A 21830-nucleotide genomic window follows, 5' to 3' on the forward strand; every position below is an offset into this window, starting at 1 on the left:
GGGTGGTGCTGAGGCTGGAGGGGGGCTGTGGAAGGCCTCAGGGCCGGTCATGCACTACCCTGGGTGTGACAGAGTGGTCCTTGGACCACCGGCATTGGATGGTGAGCCCTGGGCCCTCGGTCCCAGAGCTTGTCACTCAGCTAGGCCCAGGGCGGGGCAGGGGACTCCACATTCTCTTGCTCCTAGGCCATCCTTATGCACAGTGGAGTCTGAGACCACCAAGCCACACAAAAGCCAGCTCCGTTCTCCAGTTCCCTAACAGGACCTGCCCCCGCCCCCACCCCAGTGCCTCTGGCCTCCTCCTACCTCTGCCCCTCACAATTCTGGCCACAGATCTGTCCTCTGGCCTGTGAACTTGTCTCCTCAGACCTCTCCAGGTCACACCCTTCTTGCCCACCCCCAGCGTCTCCAGCACCATTGAACTATCCCGCCTTCTGCTGGGCTCACGTAGGAAAATGGTGCTGCTCTGCCCCTCTGGAGACACCGGCTGCCCTGAGCCTCGGCGAGCTCATGAGAAGCTCTGATCTTAAGGGCCTCATCCTGGAGGAGAGCAGGGGTTTGCGGTGGCTCTAGAATCGGGATGTAAGTTGGGAGGGAGGCGGTGTGTCCTTCTAGCCTCCATAAGGGAAAATGGGTATCCTGGGGGCAGCGGCCGGTCATCTTCCTGGCTTGTCAGGATTGGACTTGGCCTGTCAGTCCCCACCAGGAACTCCTACACCTCAGGTGAAACTACTCACACCTGCAGTGAGAAGTGGTTTTCCTCCTGGCGTCAACAAACTCCTCCATGTGACACAACTGTGGTCTGGGTGAACCTGCTTCCCAGGAATGGGGCAGGAGGGAGAGAGAGGCTTTCCTGGGGTAGGTGCTCAGTGTCCAGGAACACGGCGGACCTTCTAACTATCCTACTGTGAGCTCTACAGGGCCCTCAGTGCTCCAGTGCTGACGCGGGGAGGGCTCAGGAGGAGGCTGGGTTGTTGGAGTCTCCACTTGCCCCTGCCCTCTCCACTGGGGTCCACACTGGCTCCTTCTGATTCCCCGAAAGTGCCTGCTCCTTGTGGCCAGGGGGAGGGCCCCTTCTGCCAGCTCAGCTCTTTCTCCTGGGCACTGGGACCATGCTCCCACCCAGCCACTCTTGCCATCCTCAGACGCTGGCTAACATGCCGCCTCTTCAAGGACACGTTCCCTGACTTCCAGGTGGGGCCAGTCCTCAGCACACAGCCACGAAGCTCTTCATCACGCCCCTCACGCTCCCCACTGGGTCCTCTGCACCTTCTTTGCCCTCAAAAGCCACTCGCTGAATGCGTGATGGAATCCCCTGGGCTCATAAGAAAGGAGCTTGGTGGGCAGCCAGGGGGGCACGTCCTCTGGGACGAGGGCCAGGCAGCCCTGCTGGACCCTCCAGGGAGGCTCCAGACTCATGAGGGACAGGCTCTGAGGCCATCCCCAGACAGGTGAGGCAGCCAAGGGTCATGGAAGGGGGGACTGGACCTTCATCATCAGCTGCAGATGTGCCAGATGACAGAGGCAGGAGGAAACAGAGGGTCCTTGAGCCAGGTTGGAGGTGACTGACATTGGGGGACTGGTGGGGGGAATCTGGGTTCGGGACACTCACGTATCTATACAGCTGCTTTGGGTTGTGTTTACTAGTTTCCTAGTAAAGCTTTTGAAAAACATTCCAAGCACTGCTGAATTGGGAAAAAAATGTTGCTAACATGTGGGCCTGGATCCCTAAGGCGAGGGGGTGGCTCACTAGAGGCCCAAACAGCCGGGATGAGGGCTGCCCCTGCGGGAGAACAGAGCAGGCTGACTGCGGGTGAACCCTCCAGGGGGAGCACCCACCCCCGGGTGCTTCCTGCCACCTGTCCTGGCTTGTGCTCCTAACTCCTCCGCACCCTGACCTCACTTCCCGGCTGGGCTCGGGCCTGCCTACGCCCCACGGCATGCAGAGGTCCCCCTCTGTCCTCTCTGCCTTGAATTTGCCTTTCTTCAGGCTTTTGCTCAAAGCACTTCCTCTGTCCGAGCTGGCCTTCCTTGTTTTTTCCAGTTCCAGGCTCTGGGCCAATCTACTGCCTTCATGACACCTGTGGTCACCCGTATACAGCCCTGTGCCAGTTACCATTACTTCCCACAAGTATGACTTCTCAACCCAGCTAGGTGGCTTGATAGGCCCAGCCTTAGGCTTCTGTACGAAGGGTTCGACAAACATTCTTTGCCTGAAGCTTTGGATCCCAGAGCTAGAGGCCCTACCCTATGCTTCCAACATGGTGCTCTGATGAATGAATCAATCACAAAGGCAGAGCGTCCGCCACAGTCCTGATGCTCCCTTTGGTGCAGGCAGCTGGAATCTTAGCCAGCTTGTATCACAGAAGAGGAACCTGAAGCTTAGGAAGCTTTTGCAACTCCCCCCAGATCACACAGCAGGGAAGGGTGGAGCTCAAGTGAGGGCCTACCTCTCCTGCACCCCCGCTTGGATCTGCCTGGGGAGTTTCTGCCACCCCGAGTCCCACCTCTCCCTGCTACCCCCATCCCCAGGCAGCAGCTCACTTCTGGCATTCGTCCAAAACGAAGGCCCGTGGGTGGTCATCTCCAGACATAGTGATGACGGTCTCACGCTCGAAGGCCCCTGGGCGGGTCTGGTCCACTGTGTGGCGTGTGATGGTGGATGTTGTGTAGCTTGTCCAATAGAGAGTGTCCCAGCCACGGTGATAGGCCAGGCCTTCCACGGAGCCCACGTCTGTGAAGAGACAGGAGCAGCCATTTGTCAGGAGGGGGCCAGAGGGCAGCCTGCACAGGAGCCGTGGGGGACAGCCTGGGGCACGTGCTCTCCTGGCTGGAAGGCGAAGTGTGGGGTATGGGAGTGCATGAGGTGCAGCAGAGAGGGCTCGGGGGCACCAGGGTCTGACTCAGTGACCCCAACCGCTGCTGTCCTCACTCAAATGACCTGTGGTCACCTCTCAACCCTCTCCCACTGAGGGCGATCGGGCTTTCTGGTGTGTTTGCACTTTCCTGCAGCTGCAGTTCTGCTGCGCTGAGTGCAATGTAGATTTCTGTAAATCAAATCCTACTTGGGCTGTACTGGGGAGCCCCCTACTTAAAAAGACCCTGAGCTGGATTGATTATTTTATAAAGCAGACATCTTAAACTCAGGTTAAAGAACCAAGGCACAGTGAGAGACACAGCTGAACAGCAGTGTAAGAGAAAAGACTTGAGTGTTAGTGGCCATAAGCGATGGTGGCTGCCAAAAGGCCATGCTGTGGTATGGTCTGCAGACAGCCGGAGGGGAGGGGACATCCCTTCCAGGGGACTGGGGATTGATCTGCCAGTCTCTCCTGATCAAGCTGCGAGCCTGGAGTCCCGAGTTTAGCTTCGGATGCTACATTTTTAGACAGACATGCAGGCTGGACTACGTGCAGCAGAAAATGTCCCAGAAAAGGCTGAAAGGACAGGTCTGTATACGTAGCACCTAGTTTGGTGCCTGGCAGGTCTTTATGGACCAGCTGAATGAATATATGAGCAAATGAATGAGTCAAGGGACCCGGTGGTAACCAGGCTGAAGAAGAGAAAATGTAGCAGGATGCAGTTTTCAAAGAGCTGAAAGGCTGTCCTGTGATGACAGCGCTGACACTAACTGCTCTTTCCAGAGCACACATTCCGTCCCCAGCATCACTGAGCTAAGCCTTCCTGCGCAGCAGCTCGAGGAATCCTGTCTCAGATGAGACACTCATCCACGCAGATGAGAAGGCTCAGGCTTGGCAAGAGCAGGAAACTGACCCAAGTTATTGAAAGCCCAAGTGACTGGAGCTCAGCCCCATGTCTGCAGCCTGGGTTTGTGAGCACTGGGCTCCACAGAGACCTCTCGCTTGTTCTGTGCAGCCCTGAAGGCAGAACTAGGACCAGTGGCGGGAGGAAGACAGGGGCTGATGCTGACTCCAAATCAGGACTCATGTAACTGTGGGGGTGCAGTGGGATTCAGCTGAGTTGTAGCTGCTGGGATTCAGACCCAGGGTAGAGTGCCTGGCTGGGGTCTAAGAGTCTGTGCTGCTCCCTGCCCCATGTCCCACTTCCTGGGAAGACTTAGGGTCTGGGCTCACTTTCCACAATGGTGATCCTCCTGGAGCCATCGTCGTTGATCTGTTGGATGTTCCCAAAGTGGATGTCGCTGAAGAAGATGCGATTGGGGGTGCCCGGAGAGGTGCCTGCCCGGTAGTCAAAGGCCAGGGCGATGACGTTCTTCATGTGCTCAGGGTCCTCGAAGGGCTGCACGGGCGCATTGAGGTTGCGCTCATCCGACAGGTGGATACTCTTGAGAATGGTGCGCTCTGAGTAGAGCAGGTAGCCGGCATACTCGCGGCACGATGCTCCGTCTTCAGCCAGCATCCCGTGGGCACAGGCGCAGGCCCGCTGCCCACGGCCCCGGTACAGGCACAGCTGCTGGCACCCGCCATTGGCCACCGCGCACACGTTGGTGCCTGGGGGAGGGGAGGGTACAGAGGGCAGGGCCTGCCTTGGGAAAGGCTCGCTGGTGCCTTTGTCATCCAGGCTTTGGCGAAAGCTCAGCCCTCTGCCTCGGTATCCCCAGCTTGAATGACCCTCCAGGGTCCAGAGCCCAATGCCAAGATCTATCCCAGAGCACCTCAGCCTTTCCTCCCCATCCCTGGGTCTCTCGGGCCATCGGAAGTTGCCCCCTGGGTCTAACGTGTCTCCCAGCCCTCTCACACTGGGTTCCCTGGGGAGCACTCTCCCAGGCCAGAGTCCCCCTCACCTCTCCAGCCCAGCCCAGAGCCCCAGCCTCACCTTTCTGCCGGTCCCGGTTGAAGACTTTGATGTCTTTAAGCTGGACGCCGATGCCGGTTCGCAGGGGCACGGAGTCTGTGGCATTGTCTTTGCTCCCGCGCTTGATAGAGCCGTTGGCATGAGTCCTGAGGGAAGGACAGGGCACAAGCAGGGCGTCAGTGGAGCCAGGAGGGAAGGAAGAGATCAGCTGAGGAGGCCAGGACAGAAGCCCTCACCTGTCACTCCAGTAGATGAAATCCTCAAACACAGACACTGAAAACATGTCCATGTTGTTGCTGGACAGAACCACCTCGCGGTTCTCACCCGTCTCCAGGTCGATCCGTTCAATCTTGTCTGTCCGTGCATCGCACCAGTACAGCTTCCCATCCTACAGGCCAGAGGCACCCACCTCACCTCCAGGGCTGAGCTCGCTGCCAGCCCCATGTCTGGGGCAGCAGGGAGTGCCTGGGCCAGAGTGGGGCCCTCAGTTCAGCCTCCCCTAACTCACTCCTGCCTCCTGCATACACGCCCGCCCACTGCCCTGCTGATAAGGTGACCTCCAGGCATCTCTCCACTCCCCCACTCCCCACTTCTGAGCGACCCCTGCCCATCATCTCTGTGGTAGCAGGAGTCCTACTCTGGGTGGAGGGCTGGGCTGGGAGACCCCGTGACCTCCCCTGGGCTCCAAGTCCTCCCAGAATGGGCTCATCACAGGGAACAGGGGCCTGGGTCGGGGTCTACCATCGGATCCAAGGCCAAGTTGGCGTGCGAACCTGGTAGTCCACTGAGATGCCGTTGGGCCAGCTGATGCTGACGTTGACCAGCACCACACGCTCCGTGCCATCTAGCCGAGACCGCTCAATACGCGGATACTGACCCCACTCAGTCCAGAACAAGTACCTGTGGGGTGGGGGTGGAAGTGGGGGTCAGTCCTCAGACCCTGGAGGAGACAGGGCCTCATCAGCATGGGCCATGGGCAGAATGACAAGGCCAGTCTGTCCAGCTCCTCACCCTTTCTCCGGGTGGACGGTGATGGCCCGGGGCTTGTCTAGACCCTGGGAGATCACCACGTAGCGGAAGGAGCCATTGAGCCGGGCGACCTCGATGACATCAAAGCCCTGGTCTGTCCAGTAGATGTTGCCTAAGGAGGGAGTTGGTGGGGCTCAGGGAGGTTGGGTGAGGACAGGTGGACCTGGTGTCTCCGAGCCCCCAGGCACCCCTGCAGCTCCTCTTCCTGCTCCCGCCAACTCCTCCTCTCACTTCGTCCCCCAGTCCTCTGCCACACCTCAAGCCCCACAAACCTGCCCACTGCTCACCTGCGATCCAGTCCACTGCAATGCCCTCCACACGGCCAATGCCATTGGTCACCACGTCTTCACGCCACGTCTGGTCCCGCTTGGCCCGGCTGATCGTGCTCAGGCCCATGTCCACCCAGTAGATGGTGTCATTTTCTGGAGGTGGAGGAGGTGACATGGGGATGCCCAATAAGGCAGGGGTAAGGTGAGGGGTCAAACTCTCACAAGGCTCAATACAGAGGTGAGAGAGTGCTGGAGGGGCCAGGTGCTTGGAAGGGGAGGTGGAGTCAGGGTGGCAGCTGTAGCAAGTGCCCCACCTCAGGCCAATTCAGGCAGCCTCTCACTGGACCCTCAGAGCACAGAACACCACCCCTAAAGCTCCTACGCCACGCCCAACTCCCTCTGCCACCAAATGGCTCACCAGCGTGGAAGTCGATGCCGACAGCCAGCGAGGTCCCGGACACTGGGACCAGGGCATCTGACTTGTCATTGGGATCCAGGGGAATTCCCCTGATTCCCTCATGCACAGAGTACAGGAGAAAGGAACCTACGCCTGAAAGACAAGGAAACTTAAGGCATGGGTATCGCCAACACTCCCTTAAGCTTGGTTCCTGTCACCCTCCAACTGTTCTCTGCTTCTCCTTTGATATCATCCCCCCCGCCATCATCCCTATCCTCCACCCAGCACACACACCCTAGCCTGAGGCCAGAGCATGGGCCGGGAGGAAGCGCACCTGGCTGGTAGCTCTGGGGAACCACCTGCAGGACCCCTAGCCACCATGAGAGGGCAGCAGAGACTCAGATTTCTCACCCTGTGCTCTGCCGGCCTCCACCCAGCACAACCCAACCCTGCACCCCTGCAAGTTCCTTAGGGAAAGTCTGGGAGTTCAGACCAGACAATCAGGACTAGGTGACTCCAAAATCTAGACTTCCAGTTTGGTGCTCAGCCTGATCCTAGTTTCCTCTTTGTCCTCCCTCTGTCTGGTCTATGACACACCCTCTCTTCAACATCAAAAACTCAACCCCCTAAGGTCACTCCGAAGCCAGTCTCATTCCCAGTCATCCCATTTCTTTTTCTTTTCTTTTCTTTTCTTTTTCTTTGTTTGTTTTTTTTGAGACGGAATTTCACTCTTGTTCCCCAGGCTGGAGTACAATGACGCGATCTCGGCTCACCACAACCTCCGCGTCCCAGGTTCAAGTGATTCTCCTGCCTCAGCCTTCCGAGTAGCTGGGATTACAGGCATGCACCACCACGCCCGGCTAATTTTGTATTTTTAGTAGAGACAGGGTTTCTCCATGTTGGTCAGACTGGTCTCGAACCCCGGCCTCAAGGTAATCCGCCCGCTTTGGCCTCCCAAAGTGCTGGGATTACAGGCATGAGCCACGCACCTGGCTCTTTTTTTTTTTTTTTTTAATTGAGATGGAGTCCTGATCTGTCACCCAGGCTGGAGTTCAGTGGTGCAATATTGGCCCACTGCAACCCTTGAACCTTCCCGGTTCAAGTGATTCTCCTGCCTAGGTCTTCTGAGTAGCTGGGATTACAGGTGCCCACCACCACGCCCAGCTAATTTTTGTGGTTTTAGTAGAGACGGAGTTTTGCCATGTTGGCCAGGCTAGTCTCAAACTCCTGACCTCAAGTGATCGGCCGGCCTCAGCCTCCCAAAGTGCTGGGATTACAGGCGTGAGCCACTGCGCCTGGCCCAGTTTTCCCATGTCTTGAGGCACCACTACCCATGCACCTCAGAATCCTCCCTTGCCTTTATCCCTTCGATACAGCACATCCCAAAGTGAATCCCCACATGGTCCCTGGTTGCTCAGACTCAGTGAAAAAAAAATGAATGGTCAAGTGAGTTTTGGAAAACCCCAAACACTTGAAAAATTCTTGGCACACATAAACATATTCAAGGCTCTGAGAAGTTCTGCAGCACAAAACACTTTTAAACTTTGTTCAACTCAGAGTTTCTTTTGGTAAAATCTACTCACATCAAAGAGGGAGGCTCCTAGGAATGCACTTTTGGGAAATGCTGTCCCCCAGCAAGCTCATAAATCAGTTAGCAGGTTCTTGTGAAATGCGTCTGGGTTTCATTTCTTTTCTTCAACCCTTACTGAGCCCAGCCCAGGCCCATCATCTCACACTCTGATTACTCCTAATGGCCTCCTAACTGGTTTAACCACCTCTGTTTCTTCCCCACCACCAATGCGGCCAGGTTGATCTTCCCCAAACATCACTTTCCAGGCACTCCTGGCTGAGAACACAGGAGACCCACCTAGCTCACAGCCTTATCTCCAGGACTTCCCCACACTTTGCCCACCACTCTTGGCTGGGGCTCCTGCACACACCTTGCCTTGTGTATAGTTCCCTCTCCTTTGAACAATGCATCCAAATCCTACTTGTCCTAGAAAACCCAGCTGAGAGCATGCCTCTTCCATGCAGCTGCCCCGATCTGCCTGCTGACATCTATTTTTCCAAAATCCTACTGGAGGCACTGGAGAGTCATAGCCACTTCATAGTCCAGTGTCCCCTACACGACGAATGTAGTCTTGTCCCCAGGGTAAGAAGAGGAAGGTGGGGCTGTAGGGTAGGAGGGGTCAGGGTTGGGGAGCTGGGACAAGGCTGGGAGGAAAGCCAGGCACTGACCCTCGCAGGCCTGCTGGCCACTCCGGAGGCTATAGCCGGCTGTGCACATGCAGGAGCGGGTCGTCTCTGACGTGGGCAGGCAGAGCTGGGAGCAGTCACCGTTGTTGACACTGCAGGGGTTGGTGCCCTTATGGTCTGGGGGCAGGTGGGAGGCAGAGGGAAAGGGTTAGGTGGCCCTCCTTGGGACCTCAGGGTCAGGCTTGGGCTGCTCAGAAACAGGATGGTCACTGACTACCCTGGACCTAATGGGGGTCACCACCCTACCCAGCTCTCAGGTTTTCTGTCCTCCTGGGCCCCTGGCCTTGTGAACAGGGCTGCTGGGAGCCTATAAGGCGCCTTTGTGATAAGGAAACAAGGAGCCCCTTTGGGTGGTGGGTACAGCCTAACCCACTTACTCCCTTGCCCCATGGCCCTGCAGCCTGCAGCTCTGGATGGCTCCCCTGTTGCCCCTGAGCCCCCAGCGGCCACCCGGCCTCGCACCTACCCAGCTGGATGCTCTCGTCATAGACCTTCATGTGCATCACCAGGGTGGTGCTGTTCCGAAGGACCACGGAGCCCGAGCCGTCAGCCTTGCTGCATGTGCCCATCTTTTCCGACACCTGATCTGCCCACCACAGCTTGTCCCCTGGGGCAGCAGGAGGGGATGAGACCCTTGGGAAGGCCCCACACCCAGCTCTCCTGAAGGGCCCATTGGCCCTAAGTCATCAGGCCCACCCCACACGGTGAGAGACTGCCCCAAGCCAGCCCCTGTCTCCCAGTAGGTCTGGCCTGGCCTGCTCTGCGTCATCTCTGCTTCGCCCAGCAGCCCTCACCCATGATGGCCAGGGCGGTGGCCTTGCCCAGCTGGCTCCGCATGGCATCGATGACCTCCAGCCCACTCCCATCCAGGTTGCAGCGGTTGATGGTATGGTTCCCGGAGCTGATCCAGTAGAGTTTGCTTTCAGGGAAGTCAATAGCCAGGCCTGGAAAAGGGGGAGTCACTGCCGGGGAGTCTGGCCCAGGGCTGGGGATCCAGGGAAGGGAGCAGAGGATGTGTGTGAGAGTGTGTGGCTGTGCGTGGGGGGAGGTGAGGGGGCAGGTGGTGAGAACAGGCACTAAGCTAGGGCTCTGGGGAGGCTGAGGGGCAACTGAGGGACCCTGCAAGCACCTGCTGGTCAAGGAATTAGGGAAGGGCTGTGGGGGTGGGCAGGGAAGCTCGTACCCACGGGGCCCTTCTGGCCACTGAAGAGCAGGGTGCGATTGCTGCCATCCATGTTGGCCATGCTGATGTTGTCACCATCGGTCCAGTAGAGCTTCCTGGGGGGAGGGTGCCAAGAGGGAAGGGTCAGGGTCCTCTTCTTCCCAGCCCCACACCCCATGCTCCCCGGCCCTGGGCCCTAGACTGACCCACGCAGAGGGTGGACGACAAGGCCATGGGGCTGCTCCAGGCCCTGCACCACTGCGTTCTTGAAGGAGCCATCCAGCCGGGCCACATTGATCTGCTTCTTATTGGTGTCATAGCTTGTCCAGAACAGGTTTCGGGAGACCCAGTCCACAGCCAGCCCGTGGGCATTTGGCAAGTCTGGGGGCACAGGTAGGGAGTCAGTTGTTGGGTGTCTGCAGGGCAGTGGGTCAGGAGGGGAGCCAGTGTGCTTTCTGGAGAAAAGGGATCAGGAAACCAGGCTGGAGCACTGAGGGGGAACAGGACTGGGAGAAGGACCACTCAGACCAAGTAGACCAGGGTTGGGAGCAAGGGGCGGGTGGAGGTGCCCATGTCCACTGGCGGGCATCCAGGGCCAGGAAGAACCTGCAGAGACGACTGTCTCCACGCCTGTGCCGTTGATGAAGGCCCGCTTGATGGCCTGTGTCCGCACGTCAGACCAGTACACACGCTGCTCGCGGGCATCGTAGTCTAGCACTGTGACGTTGTCGATGTCGGGCACCGTGAAGGAGATGATGTAGTTGTAGTAGGGAGCATCCAGGTCCACACCTCGGATCTCCATCTGACGTGCGTATAGCAGGAACTTCTTAAACTCTGTGGGGCACAGGCTGGTCACTGAAGGCAGTCCCTGCCTCTGTGCTTCCCACCAATCCGGTTTCAGGCCCTGCCTTCTTCTGGATCCGTCTGTTTGCTACTGGCCCTTGGCTCCGTGGACATACCCCGCTGGGTGCAGCCCCCCTGGCAGACCTGCAGCCCCTTCTCACAGTGGCTGTCTCTGGAGCCTCTCCTATCGGGACCCTCCCGACTGGGACTCTGCCTTAGCTGACAACCAGGATCCTGGGGCCTGCGGCCTTCCATCCAGCCTCAGTTGCTCACTGGCTCTGGAGGGAGGGGCTCCTACCATAGCAGGTGGTGTTGTCCTTGTGGAGCTTCATGAGGTGGGGGCAGGCGCAGGACACGGTCCGGTTGTAGTTGATGAGACACAGGTGGGAGCAGGGGCCCCGGCCCCCATTGGCCTCACAGGGATTGGGAGCTGGGGGCAGGGTGGAGAAGAGAAGAAGCCAGAGCATCCTGTAACTTGCTGCTCCCTACATGGACCACCCCTTCCTCACCCACTCTCCTCCCCCTGTTCCAGCAGCCGCTACTGCTAGACCCTCCTCTGCTGCTAGACAGTGCCTCTGTCAACAGCCGGCCCACCCCTGCCATCCCAGCACAGACTTGCTCCTGTTCTCACTGCCCTCTCCTCTCCTAAGAGCTTCTACAGCTTCTAAAGAGGCTGCTGGCTCCCTTCCGGCTGCTCGAGGCCCCGAGCCCCTTACCCATGGGCTGGCGGGAGGGGTGGTACACCTGCAGGTCAAAGGGCTGGGTGTTGGTCCTCTGTACCACGGTGACATTGTGGCCGGTCCACTTGTTGGCCTTAGCCAGTGTGTTTGTTCGCCAGTCAGTCCAGTAGACCTCCCCCCCGTACAGCGTCACTGCAAACGGGTGCGACAGGAACTCGTGTCCCCGAAGCACCTCCATGTGGCCAGAGCCGTCGTAACGGGCTGAGTAAATGGCATCTGACCTAAGAGCATGATGGAGCAGAATGAGGATGCCAGCTGGGATCTCAGCCCTCAGAGCTCTGCCCAGGCGCCCACCCTCTGGGCCCTGGCCACAGCCCTCCCAGCGAAGAGCATGGGACCATTCCCTCCCCTAAGCCCTGCTGGCCAGAGCAGACAGACAGAAGGACCAAGGTGTGAGAACCCAACAGGTCCAGGTTTCACCTCTCAGGCCCCGATTCCCAAGCCCCAAGGGAATCTTTCGGTCACTTCTCCCCAGGGCTGCTGTCAGCACTCAGGGCTTTGATGAAAGTCAGAAAAAGGCACCCTCAGCGTGAACCCCGGGGGGCGGAGCTTGCAGTGAGCCGAGATCGCGCCACTGCACTCCAGCCTGGGCGACAGAGCGAGACTCCGTCTCAAAAAAAAAAAAAAAAAAAGAAAAGAAAAGAAAAAGGCACCCTCCCTGGGCAGACCAATTAGAAAGAAGTTTCCCCTCCCTCTGGGCAGACACAGCCCCAGCAGAGGGAACAGAGTGGAGAGGACAGGTGAGTGGAGAGGATGGTACAGTGTGAATAACCACAGCTGATGGCCCTGCTTCCGCCTCCTCTACCCGCCCCCTCCCCTCGGCCCTGGCCTCCCCACGCCCCTCCGTCCTCCTCCTCCTCCTGTGCCCAGTCCTTTGCCACCGTTCCTAGTTCTAGATCCCTTGGTCCTTCTCACCACCCTCATCACCACAGGTCCCTCCCCACCCTGTCCTGGTGCCACAGACTTGGGCCTTCCCAGGGCACAGAGGGTGCTGACCTGGCGTCAATCCAAAGGATGCGCTTCTCCAGGTAGTCCACGGTGAGCCCGTTGGGCCAGCCCCCAGAGCCGGTCTCCCGGTGCACGGTGCGGCGCCCAGCCCCACTCATGGAGGCTGCCTCAATGCGGGGCAGGCTGGCATCCCAGTCTGTCCAAAACAGGATCCTGGGGAGTGGGGAGGGGTCAGGAGGGCTAAAGCCAGGGCCCTCAGGGAGCGACTGTGGTGGGATCGTAGGTAGAGGGTGGGAGGAGGCAGATGGCACTGAGGAGTAAGGTGTCCCTGGCCAGGCTGAATGGGACTTCGGGGGGGCCATGGGGACAGGAGAAGGCTGGGCAAGGTCCTCACCCATCCCGGGGATCCAGTGCGATTGCCCTTGGGTGCTCAATGTCACCGGCCAGCAGGGTGGTCCGGAGGGTCCCATCCAGCTTGGCCACCTCGATCTGATCCAGGTTACTCTCCACCCAGTAGATGTTGCCTGCAATCCAGTCTACAGCCAGGCCCTCGGGTGTGGCCAGGCCATACTGAATCACCACCTCAAAACTAGTCAGGGCTGGAGAAGAGAGGGCAGTGAAAGGTTAGCGTCTCCTGGGGAGCTGTGCATGAATGTGTGAAATCCTGGGAGCCCTCGACCCACCCTCAACCCTGGCACTTCTGCCAAAGTTTCTGATGTGCCCATATTCAAGAGTAGGACTCCTATTGTCTCCCCAACTTTTTTTTTTTTTTTGAGACAGGGTCTTCTGTCACCAAGGCTGGATGCAGTGGCATGATCATGGCTCACGGCAGCCTCAACTGCTTGAGCTCAAGTGACTGCCATAAAGATTTTTCCATGCTAATACATTATGTGTGTGCCTCATTGTTTTAGAGACTGTTGCACAGTGTGGATATCATCACAGTTTACTTAGCCTCCCCCCCTCGTTGATGGACATTTGTAATGGTTTCAAATTCAAGTTTGTATTATTACAAACAATACAAACTTCTCTAGTAAAATGTGCCTCTTAGAAGCCTTTGCTCAGATGTCACCTTCTCAGGGGACCTTCCTTGACCACACAACTGAAAACAGCCTGTTTTGATCACTGCTGCATGCCCACTGCCCAGTGTGTACAGTGGGCACTCACTATTGTGTGTGACTGAAGGAAGTCTGGGGTGCACCACGCTGCCTGGGACAGAAGGCAGCGTTCAGGTATGCCACTCCTAAGTGGCTTTTTTTTTCAAGCCTGCAATTCTAGATCTGGGGAGCAGAGTTCCAGGCCATTCAAAGGTAAGGCTGATCATTTTGTTAATTATCAGGCTGGCAGTTCTGCTGACGATAATTACAGGGCATCAGGCATGGAGACCCACAGCAAAATCTAACCCAATTAACAGAAGTGTGGGGGATGGGGGAGCCAAGCCTCTGCTTTGGGGCCACTTGGATGGGACCTGTGGCCCCTAGCGCCTGAGTGCTCCGCCTGCGTGCATCCCGCCTGGCAGCAATCGGTGGTCACCTCCGTTGTCCAGCAGCTTCCCGCGGTAGATCTTGTCCTCCACCACGTCGGTCCAGTAGAGGGCGCTCTGGCTGAGGTGGAAGTCCAGGGCGATGGTGTTGCGCAGGCCGGGCACCAGGACGCTGTAGTCTCCTTTGTGAAGATCGATGCGCCGGATTTCATGGCGGTTGGAGAAAATGATGAACGGCTTGAAGGGGTCTGGGATGGGAGGGATGTGACGGGGTCAGCAAGGGGCTAGCTGCCTGTGTGCCACCCGTCCTGGCGCAGGCAGGTCTCTGCTGGTCCGGGCACTAGGGGCTAGGGTGGAAAACTCAGCCTTTGGCACCTGGCCACCAAGCCCAACCCACTGCAGCTCAGAGGCCTGCCTCGGCCTGCCCCACCACACCTCACTGTTGTCTCACCCAGGCTGCGGCAGCTCTCGCCGTCAGGCTCCAGGACCCAGCCCTCGTAGCAGGAGCACTTCACGCTGAACTTGTTCTGGTCGCACTTTTGGCTGCATTTGAGATGCTTGGCACAGTAGCTCTGGATCTGGCAGGTGTGGTTGTCGGGCCCCAGCTCCATGCCCAGAGGGCAGGAACACACAATGCCTTCGCCAGGTGCCACTGAGCAGTTGTGGCTGCAGCCACCGTTATTCAGAGAGCACTGGTCTAGGGGAGGGGCAGGCATGGAACAGACCCAGGGTCAGAAGCTGAGAGGAGGCAAGACCACGGCCCTGCTGGGCCCCAAGTCCTGGGCAGCCTGGACCAAGTCCTTGTGCCCTGCCCACGGCCCCATTCGTCTCCATTCCTGCTGAGCTTCAGCCCAGGACTTCCTGGGCTCCCTCAGGACCAGGGTTGGGACCCTTGCACCCACCAGCTGGCACCATACCTCCCCTTCCCACAGGGAGCACCCCTCAATATCTCTGTCTGGTCTCGATATGTTCCTGCCTTCTTGGGCCCAGGGTGGGGACCCCAGTTTTTTGCCTCCCTGGGAGGGACCCTGGGAGGTCCTTAGGTCCAGTCCCCTTGTGCTGATCTCTCCTGATTTGGAGGGGTTTGGGGTGGGGTGCGGCAGGGCCTATACCACCCTTGGTCCTCTGGCACACCCTGGAAACTGCCAGCCTTACTGACGGCCTGTCGGCAGTTCTCCCAGCCAGTCCCTGTGGCTTTATCTTCCACTCCTCCCTTCCAAGGAACTGGGGGCTCTGCCTGGCTAAGAGGACCAGATAAGGCTGCTCTGCTCCTCATCCCCAAGTCACACCACATGGTCCTCCCTGACTCCCGGACTCCCCCAACCTCATTTCTTTTGGACTTGAATGGGCACCCTCCTCCCCTTGCCTGTTTGTTTGTTTGGGACAGGGTCTTGCTCTGTTGCCCAGGCTGGAGTGTAGTGGCAGGATGTTGGCTCACTGCAACCTCCGCCTCCCAGGTTCAAGCGAGTCTCCTGCCTCTGCCTCCCAAGTAGCTGGGACTGCAGACATGTCTGGCTAATTTTTGTATTTTTAGCAGAGACAGGGTTCACCATGTTGGCCAGGCTGATCTCAAATTCCTGAGCTCAAGTGATCTGCCCGCCTCAGCCTCCCAAAGTGCTGGAATGACAGGCGTGAGCCACCGCGCCTGCCCCCATGCCTTCTCACTCACTCTGCAAGTACTGCCTGTCCTTGGGAACCCCATGCAATCCCCACATCCTCCAGGAAGCCTGCCCTGACCATCAGCAGTCAACCCTGGTGCCTTTGTCTCCACAAGAGCACTCCGCATCTCTCTGTGGTATGCATGTGGGCGAGGGGTCTGAGTCTCCACAGCAGTTTAGGAGCTGTACGACGTTGGCCCAGGTCTGGGGGACCACTATGGAACCCCTCTATGCCTCAGTGCTCCCATCTGTCAAATGGAGAAAACAGAGCACCTGGCCCCCAGGGATGCCTTGTGGATAAACTGCTCTAATAGCGTGGCTCACTCAGCACAGCGCCATGGGGAGCGCCAGGTCCACACAGGCTGCTGGTGACCACTCTGGATGCTGCTCGCCTGCCCAGCTGCCAGAGCTGCTCTCTCCTAGACTCAGGTCCCCCCAAGACTGTCCTTGGCCCAGACTCCTACCCAGCCACCCTCCCCACCCTTCTCCTGGGACCAGGCCTCACCGCAGAGCTCGCCCTCATCTGAGCCGTCGCCACAGTCGTCGTTGCCATCACACAGCTTGTCAGGGGGCAGGCAGACTGAGGTGTTGTTGGCACAAGGGTGCGAGGGTGGCCTGCAGGCCAGGGACTCGCAGTTCTCCTCATCCGAGTTATCCTCACAGTCATTGTCGCCATCACACACCCACGCTTTGCTGATGCACCGAGCTGAGGGACAGGTGCATTATGAGGGCCCAGGCCCGGGGACTGGGGCTCCCCCTGCCCTTCCTTCCAGACCCCGTGGGCTTCTCTAATAGGGTCAGGATTGCAACGCTGTGGGGTCCACGAGGAACCCTGAGGCTTTTTGGGTCAAATTCACATAGGCAACAAACAAGGCAGGAATCTGCAGCAGGAGGTGCTGAAGCTCAACTCTGGCAGGGTTTTGGCTTCTCAGGTCCTCTGTGCAGGCTCTGGCCCTTCATGCCTTCCCCCACCCATGACACACAAGCTTCCTCTGGACTGCCTTTTGCCTTGCACTGTCCCCAGCACCACTCCGCACAGCACAGTGCCATCCCCTTTGCCGCTACTCTGCTCTCAACACGGTCTCCTCCTGCCCACATTGTGCTGTTCCAGACGCCCTCCAACCCTCCTCTTCACCTGAGTCCTTGCAGCCAAACTTGACACTGGGATCGCAGACGTGGGTCACTCCCTCACAGCTCTTCTCGTCGCTGGAGTCCATGCAGTCAGTGTCCCCATCGCAGCGCCACCGCAGGGGGATGCATAGTCCATCCAGCCGGCACTGGAACTCATCAGTGTGGCAGCCACCAGGGGGCCTCGTGGCTGCAGAGGGACAGTGGAGGGCCTCAGGAGGGAGGGGTTGCCCAGGTCAGCCCTCCTCATCCCTGTGCCCTGCCACCCCGGTAAGCCCAGCCTGGGGCTATGAGCAGAGGCAGGCCTGGAGAGTCTGCCAAGCTTTGCTGACACTCCTTGGAAGCACCAACTCAGTAGTAGAGTCAGGAGGCATCATACCTCCAAGGGCCCCACAATCACCTCATCTAATCCCCTCATTGACACCAGAGATCTCAGCTGGAGAAGCAATTTGCTAAGGCCTGAGCCCAAATGCCCACCACCTTAGCCTCTATTTCATTCATTCATGCCACAAATGTTTACTGAGTGCCTCCTGTGTGCCAGGCGCTGTCCTGGGGCCAGCACTGAACCAGACAAAGCCCTTACCCTCATGGAGCTTAGGTTCTAATGGGGAAGAGAGACAAGACATAACCCATAAATCTAGACTGTAATTTCAGGTATTGATAAAGCTATGGAGATAAAGCTGGGTAGAAGCTGAGAGGGATGGGGGTGATCTGTCAGGTAAGATGGTCAGGGAAGACCTCTGGGCAGAAGGAATCTGAGCAGAGGCCTGCATGAAGAGCGAGTGAGCCCAGAGGATCCCTGGAGGCACACTCCAGGCAAGGGGAACAGCCGCTGCAAAGTCTCATCTCCGAGACAGGACTACGCCAGCACTTCAGAAAACAGCACACAGGCCAGGCGCGGTGGCTCACGCCTGTAATCCCAGCACTTTGGGATGCCAAGGCGGGCGGATCACGAGGTCAGGAGATCGAGACCATCCTGGCTAACATGGTGAAACCCCGTCTCTACTAAAAATACAAAAAATTAGCCAGGCGTGGTGGCAGGCACCTGTAGTCCCAGCTACTTGGGAGGCTGAGGCAGGAGAATGGCGTGAACCTGGGAGGCGGAGCTTGCCGTGAGCTGAGATTGCGCCACTGCACTCCAGCCTGGGCAACAGAGAGACTCCATCTCAAAAAAAAAAGAAAGAAAAGAAAACGCCACAGCTGCCCGGGAGGCAGAGCTTGCAGTGAGCCGAGATCACGCCACTGCACTCCAGCCTGAGCGACAGAGGGAGACTCCATCTCAAAAAAAAAAAAGAAAAAAGAAAACGCCACAGCTGGAGTAGAGTGCAGGGGGAGGGGAGGGCAGGAATGCAGGTCAGAGGGGTAGGGGAGGGGGCCCTGCAGGCCGTGCAGAGGGGCTTGGCATTTGTTCCAAGGGTGCAGGGAGCCAGTACAGGCTCGAGGGCAGGGCCGGGGCATGATCTGACTTATGTTGTCAGGATCACTCTGGCTGCTGTCCTGAGATCTGACTCAGGAGGCCAGGAGAGGAGCAGGAGCACTGCCTGGTGGAGCCCCACACTCATACACTCATGCTGCCACAGGCACCCCGCTCCTCCCCCTTCCCTACCCTGGACCCAGCTGATGCTCTCATCTCATGCCGGGACTTTCAGCAGCAGTCTCTGAACTGATTTTCCTTTCTTGGGGCCCCTGAACCTCTTCTCAATCTAATCTTCCTCTAGGGCTGTGTTCCGAAATCACCTCCTACATCACAGCACCTTCCGGCTTGGAAATCCTTCAAAGGTTCCCAGTGCCTCCCAAATCAAGCCTCTCACGATTTACACCTGCGGTCATCATCTGCCCCCTTTGAGGACAGCCTCATTCCCCACTGTCCCTGCACGAGCCTTTCCCTCGGTCTGAATGGCTCCACCTGGCCCCACTGTCACCCTACGGAAGTGCTCAGTTTCACCCTCTAAGTCTTGACGACAGCATTCTCCGGACCATGCCATCCCCACTGGAAGACCCTCCCTCCTGTCCATTTACCTGCAGTCTAAACACAACTCCTCCTGAATGGTCCCAGATCATCCAGCTCATACCATAGTTAAGAACTGCTACCAATAGTGACACCCTGCTCCTCCACGCCAGGCCTCACATACCTCAGCTCATTTCATACAGGAGGATGCCCAGGCTCAGGGGAAGCAACTTGTCCAAATTTGCCCAGCTTATCTGGGAGGGGCAGGGAGCTCTTCTCACCACACCACACAGCCTCCAGAGGCCCCTTCTCAGAACCCTAAGGGATATCACCTGTGCCCCTCACCCTCCCCTTCACAGAGATAGCTCTGGAGACGCAATTACTATTTCCCAAGCTTCCTGTGGCCTTCTCTGTCCTCCCTCTCAGGGCAGGGCTCAAGGTGGGCACTCAACGCTGTCCAGTCTTCTCCTACTAGGGTGGGAATGTGCCCTAACTCTATAAGGCAGAGGCTGTAATCTAGTGGTCCATGGGTCAGATGAGGCCTGCAGGAAGAGTTTGGTCTGTAGTTTTTTTTAAACTTTTTTTTTCTTTTGAGACAAGGTCTTATTCTGTCACCCAGGCTGGAGTGCAGTGGCGAGCTCACAGCTCACTGCAGCCTCAACCTCCTGGGCTCAACCTCTCACCTCAGCCTTCTGAGTAGCTGGGACTACAGGCATGTGCCTCCATGCCCAGCTAATTTTGTTTATTTTTTGTAGAGAAAGGGGTCTCACTATGTTGCCCAGGCTGGTCTTAAACTCCTGGAAACAAGTGATCCTCCTGCCTTGCCTCCCAAAGTGATAGGATTACAGGTGTGAGTCACCACACCCAGCCTTTTTTTTTTTTCTTTTCTTTTTTCAAGATGGGTTCTCCCTATGTTAACCAGGTTAGTCTTGAACCCCTGGCCTCAAGTGATCCTCCCACTTCACCCTCCCAGAGTGCTGGGATTATAGGCATGAGCCACCATGCCTGGCCCGCACCCAGCCTTTTAAAACTTCTAAAATCAACTGCCAATTGGTATGGCTTGAATCGTATTCCCTAAAAAGATATTAGTCCTATCCCATAATACCTGTGAATATGACTTTATTTGGAAATAGTGTCTTTGCAGATGGTCAACTTAAGATGAGGTCATAAGGGTGTATCCTAATCCAATATGACAGGTGTCCTCACAGAAGGGGGAAATGGGGATCTGGTGGCAGACATGCCCACAGGGAGGACACCGTGTGAAGATGAAGGCAGAGATCGGGTCAAGCTTCGACAAGCCAAGGAGCTGCAAGGATTGCCAGCAAACCGCGGAGGCTGGGGAGAGGCCTGGGACAGAATCTCCCACACGGCCTCAGAAGGAACCCACCCTGCCAACAGTTGGGTCTGGGACTTCCAGCCTCCAGAACTGTGAGACGAGAGAAACTAATACTGTAGTGTTAAAAATTTGGTAGTTTTCACATAAAAATCTGAACATCTTCCAGAGCTAGGAAGCCAGCATTCCTTGAGAGGGCCCATCCCTCCAGAAAACTAGGTCCCCACCGCCCCCGAGGCTGGGCCCCAGAGGCCAGGGCACTGGGAGCCTTGTGGAGCCAGCCCCTCTCTCCTCTGTCTCTTCACGCTCATTCATCCCTGCCTGCAGCAACCTTTTCTCAAGCTACTATTTACCAAACACAGGCCGTGTGCTGAGCACTTTTCGTGCGTGATCTCACTAAACTCCCACATCAGCGCTGTGATGTTGGTGCTATTATTACCCCACTTTGCAGACGAAACTCACAGAGGCCCATGGAGATTAAGTAACTTGCTCAAGGCCACCCAGATAATAAGCTGCAGAGCTGGAGCTCAAACCCAAGGCCACCAACTGCAAAGCGCATGATATTAACAGTGTGTGGCAATGATTTTTCGGCAACCTCCCTCTCCCACAGGACCGGGAGCTCCTGAAGGACAAGAGCCATGCCTAGGCTACCTCTGGTACCCAGATGGTGGCCGACACACCGTGGGTCTGAAAGACAGATGGATGGGCTGGGTGTCTGATGCAGGGGGCTCGATCTCATCCCCGCCCCACGGGCCCCTGGTACCCACCCTGGTTGGTGCAGTTGGCGTGTGTCTCATCACTGTAGTCTCCGCAGTCATTGTCCCCATCGCAGGTCCAGTGCTCAGGGATGCAACGCCCGCTGTTGCACTTGAACTGGGTGCTAGAACAGGAGTGGCTGCAGCCGGCTTCGTCACTGTTGTCCCCACAGTCATTGTCTGGCGGTGGGGGAAGAAGGGGAGAGGCAAAGCGGGAGTTGGTGGAGCAGCCTTCTCTGTGATCCCAGCTTGGGCCCCCTGCCCAGAACCCACCCTCAGCCCACCCTAACCCCCCCACTGGGAAAATAACAAACAGAAAAGACACAGAAACTGCATAGACTGCAGCATGCACCATGGCCCACGTGGTCAGGGTGAGGAGGAGGAGAAGGCTCCCGGAGGGCCCCTCACTGAAGCTCAGAAAGGCTGGGTGTAGGGAACATTAAACATTTCATTTCCCCTTTCTGGCAGGTGTGGGAACAGGGGTCTGCTTGCTTTTGGGGGAAAGGCAGGGGTTTCTCTAGTTTTGGAGGGAGAGAGGTAGGTGGGGTGCAGGCGTGGCCGGGTTGAGACAAGCTTTACAGGCCTGCCCTGAGGCTGGCACTGCTGAATACCATGCTCTGGGTGCCTGGCTTACAGGGGCCCTGCCTGTGTCTGGCAAGAGTGGGGGCCACTTCTGGACCAAGCTCGCTGAGGCTGGCTGAAGGAAGCTCCTGCTTTCTCAGCATTGGGTGGGGGCTGCTTGACTTGACCCTCTGTATTTATGGGACATGTGGTGGAGACTGGGGTTTGGGTTATGTTCCTGCCTCTTTTCCAACTGGATTTGCTTCTCTAACTCTCTCCTCCCCTTGCATCTTGGGCTTTTTGTCACCACCTCTCTGTCATCTCCTTTCCTCAGAAGCTTCCTCTGCCCGCTCTGCTTCTTTCCTGACCACTATTTGCTTTCTCCCTCTGTTTTCTGCTCTCCCTCCTCTCTGTTGCTTTTTCTTCATATCCTAGCAGCTCTGGAGTGGGGGCCTGGAGAACCTGCAGGGGGCTGGGGCCAGCTGGGCTCTGGGTGATGGTGCATGTGCTTCTATGCACTGACCGGCAGGCTCAGGACAGGTCTGTTCAT

General features: G+C 57.5%; 1 protein-coding gene across 1 annotated transcript in view; it reads right to left on the reverse strand.

Moving 5' to 3' along the window:
- The window catches only part of LRP1 (LDL receptor related protein 1), an 84576-nt gene that overhangs the window by 23020 nt on the left and 39726 nt on the right, over nt 1-21830 (reverse strand). The window contains exons 20-42 of the mRNA XM_055359318.2: nt 20732-20899; nt 16691-16873; nt 16061-16261; nt 14349-14594; nt 13948-14145; nt 12812-13016; nt 12466-12630; nt 11446-11690; nt 11028-11159; nt 10493-10720; nt 10093-10267; nt 9908-10002; nt 9519-9668; nt 9191-9331; nt 8707-8841; nt 6490-6621; nt 6090-6224; nt 5785-5914; nt 5547-5673; nt 5010-5161; nt 4795-4919; nt 4092-4469; nt 2545-2734 (exon numbers count right to left, since the gene is read on the reverse strand). Coding sequence (XP_055215293.1) covers nt 2545-2734; nt 4092-4469; nt 4795-4919; nt 5010-5161; nt 5547-5673; nt 5785-5914; nt 6090-6224; nt 6490-6621; nt 8707-8841; nt 9191-9331; nt 9519-9668; nt 9908-10002; nt 10093-10267; nt 10493-10720; nt 11028-11159; nt 11446-11690; nt 12466-12630; nt 12812-13016; nt 13948-14145; nt 14349-14594; nt 16061-16261; nt 16691-16873; nt 20732-20899 — 4036 coding nt within the window. The remainder of the gene's footprint in view (nt 1-2544; nt 2735-4091; nt 4470-4794; nt 4920-5009; nt 5162-5546; nt 5674-5784; nt 5915-6089; nt 6225-6489; nt 6622-8706; nt 8842-9190; nt 9332-9518; nt 9669-9907; nt 10003-10092; nt 10268-10492; nt 10721-11027; nt 11160-11445; nt 11691-12465; nt 12631-12811; nt 13017-13947; nt 14146-14348; nt 14595-16060; nt 16262-16690; nt 16874-20731; nt 20900-21830) is intronic.

Source organism: Gorilla gorilla, chromosome 10 (genome assembly GCF_029281585.2).
Source record: "Gorilla gorilla gorilla isolate KB3781 chromosome 10, NHGRI_mGorGor1-v2.1_pri, whole genome shotgun sequence".
Lineage (NCBI taxonomy): Eukaryota > Metazoa > Chordata > Mammalia > Primates > Hominidae > Gorilla > Gorilla gorilla.